This window comes from Protomyctophum bolini, assembly GCF_963924005.1.
Source record: "Protomyctophum bolini genome assembly, chromosome: 13".
NCBI lineage: Eukaryota > Metazoa > Chordata > Actinopteri > Myctophiformes > Myctophidae > Protomyctophum > Protomyctophum bolini.
The window spans coordinates 13575768-13578828 of NC_137874.1; the positions used below are offsets into that span (position 1 = coordinate 13575768).

At 46.4% G+C, this 3061-nt stretch overlaps 1 protein-coding gene across 4 annotated transcripts in view; it reads right to left on the minus strand.

Moving 5' to 3' along the window:
* Positions 1 to 1373, minus strand: part of LOC308327357 (dachshund homolog 2-like) — a 62296-nt gene extending 60923 nt beyond the window's left edge. For all 4 annotated transcript variants that reach the window (XM_080780733.1, XM_080780734.1, XM_080780735.1 and 1 more), the window contains exon 1: positions 618 to 1373. In XM_080780733.1, coding sequence (XP_080636859.1) covers positions 618 to 1225 — 608 coding nt within the window. In that variant the 5' untranslated portion in view covers positions 1226 to 1373. The remainder of the gene's footprint in view (positions 1 to 617) is intronic.
* Between the last annotated feature and the right edge of the window lie 1688 nt (positions 1374 to 3061).

Here is a 3061-nt window from a genome sequence, read left to right on the forward strand (position 1 = left end):
AGTTGTTGTTCTTGTTAACGACCAGATAAATAATAATAATAATAATAAATCTCCCAAAAGTTTATTATTTTTATGGATAAAGAATTTGCTTTCAAATACACTAAATGGATTTGGAATGTAGTTTTTGATGTGATGTGAAGTCATTAGTGCGTTAGATCAGATCAGAAATGTTCCAGTAAAAATCCACAATGATATTTATAATTTGGTGTACAAATGTACATATGATACACTCACAGAGTTAAATGAACACTAATGATTTAAAAGTGACACTCCCAGAGTTAAATGAACACTAATGATTTAAAAGTGAATGATGGAAATAAGCCAATAAATCAATAAATAATATACACAGAAGAACAAGAAAGAAAGAAAGACAGAAAGAAAGAAAGAAAGAAAGAAAGAATAAAGAAAGAAGCATTCGTTTATTAAGCTGATTTAGGCTGCTATATACAAATAGAGCCTTAATAAGTTGTCATGGGGGTCCATTTGGTTACATTTGTAAACTCTCAGAGTTAAAGAAGAAAGAAAGAAAGAAAGAAAGAAAGAAAGAAAGAAAGAAAGAAAGAAAGAAAGAAAGAAAGGAACCAATTATTTAAAAAACATCATTATAAAAGTCTTACCTGGCGTTCGTGCAGTCGTTGTAAAGGGCCTCGAAGTCTTTCCTGGTGATGAGTTTGCATCTGTTGACGCCGGGCTGGATGGCGCCCAGGCCCCGCAGGATGCGGACCTGCTCCACCGTGCACACCACGGGGCAGATGTCCAGGCGCTTCAGCTTGGTGTACACGGTGTGCAGGCCGCCCACCAGGTGCTTGAGGAACAGGTCGAAAACTTGCGGCAGACAGATCAACTCGAGCCCGTTGACATGGAAGGACGCCACTTTCAAGCCATGCAACTCGACCATCTTGCACTCGTTGATGGTGCCGGCGGTGGAGGTGGTGGTGGTGAGGCTGAGAGAGGAGGAGGACGAGGATGAGGAGCCGCCCGCAGAGCTGATGCCGCCGCTGACCACCGACGTCCCGTTCAGGGTGACCACCGGGTGGCTGACGCCGAGGTACGAGCCGCCGAGGCGCGGCGGCGGCGGCGGAGGGGGGACCGGCAGGCGAGGGGTCGAGCTGTGGTTGCTGTTGGCCGGGTTCGGCGCGCTGTACGGCGGGTCGGAGTGGAAGAGAGTGTCGGTGGGCGGCGTGGTGGAAGTCCGGGTGAGTGGGTTGGAGGAAGAGCCCGCCATGGTTACAACAATAAGAAATAAAAACAGATCTATATATTTAAATGTATGTATAAAATGTCTGTGACTTTTAATGTGCGGTCTGTTTCTTTATTGTCGTTTATCCTCCAGTGATGTTGTCCGCCTCTGTCGCTTCTCCTGCGCTCTGTGTCCGTTTACGGTGCAACGGTAAACTGTGTACCCCCCCCCCCCCCCTCTCTCTCTCTCTCTCTCTCTCTCTCTCTCTCTCTCTCTCTCTCTCAAACTCAATCCTATACCACTTCTTTCTTTCTCTCTCACACAGACTCTCTCTGTTACCTGACCTCTCTTTCTTTCTCTCTCCTCTGCCCTCTCCCTCTCTTTCTCAGTGTTGCTCTATCTCTATCTCCCCGACTCTCTCTCTTTCTATCTATCTATCTACCTCTCTTCAGGTTTCTATCAGGTCCTGACTTCGTTACCCCGCTACCTCGTGCTCTCTGTCTGAGCCTTGCCATCCCTCTACCCCCCGCCCCCTCCCAGCCCTCACGGCTAATCAGAAGACGGCACAGCGCACGGACGAGCATCTCATTGGCTCAGTAGGCGTGTTGAAGGCTGGACTTGTGGAGTGAATGGGCGGTTTGTTTTGAGTCGGAGATCTTTCTGACAGCTAACTTCGCGACTCACCCTTTTTTATACTCAGAGTCATCATGTGTCTAAATTACACCCCCCCCCCCCTTAGATATCACTTTTTCTGATTCTACAGATGATTCTGAATCCAGATAGTCTCATCATAATAATAATAATAATAATAATAATGTCATTGTTACCCAAAACACACAGTGTCCATTCTTAATGTGTCCTAAAATATAACATGAACATTATAGGCCTAATAGTTCTTATGTTAAAATTGCTTGTCTTGCTACAGACATTTTATCCACATATGGACACCACTTATGGACACGAGCAGGGGTTAGTGCTGTCTAATTAATTGCTCAGGCCGGGACTTTCCACATGTAGACTGGGCCAGCCGAGGGTCAAATCAGCTGGCCTTTATAGAAGAGAGAGGGGGGGAGTCTTGGTACCGGCCCGGTGGGCAGTGGTGTGGAAGTCCACAAGTCAGGACGGGTGAGAGGGAGTCAGTGTCCCTGCTGAGGGCCTGTGCCCTGTGTGCAAGTCCTCTGGTTGTCTCCCCTGATGAAGTGTCATTCAAAGGTCAAGGTTCAAGGTATTCTTTATTGCTATGTGTTGTGTACAGGGGTATATCATGTACCCCTAAACCATCTCGCCCCTTTCTCCGCTCGGTTCTTGTATTCTTTATTTCGTTTTACTGAGAATAAGGTTAGAAATAATATAAGTTTAGGGTTATAGGCATAGTTTTACTGGGGTTAAGTTTAGGAATAAGGTTTATCCGTTTAAAACCTCTTCAGCCCCAATCCCCCGCCGGCAGGCACAACGGCTGTCCACCTCATGAACACCTTTTCCCTATATGGTCTGGCATGGGCGTGTGACTGGCTTCCTGGGCTGTGACGTGGTATCTACCTCCTGTGGAACTACACACCTTGGGGTCATCTCCTCATCAAGCCCAGCTGATATAAAACCTGGCTCTTCACTCCAGCCCTTGCCAGTTTATTCAGTTGCCGATCGTGTTCTACGCCTGCCTGCCTGCCTGCCGACCAGCTCAACATATAGCCCTACACAGCCCCAAGCCTATTTTTGTTTTTTCCGGTTTTGTGAATAAATACCTGAGTTTGTATTCATCTGGTTCTGAGTTCTGCTTTTGGGTCCTATCTATAACTAAACCCTAACACCTGTGTCAAACGAGGTGTTTCTTATTATGTTTTGAATTGTCTTTCAGCTATGCTGGAAACAGCAACAAGCAAC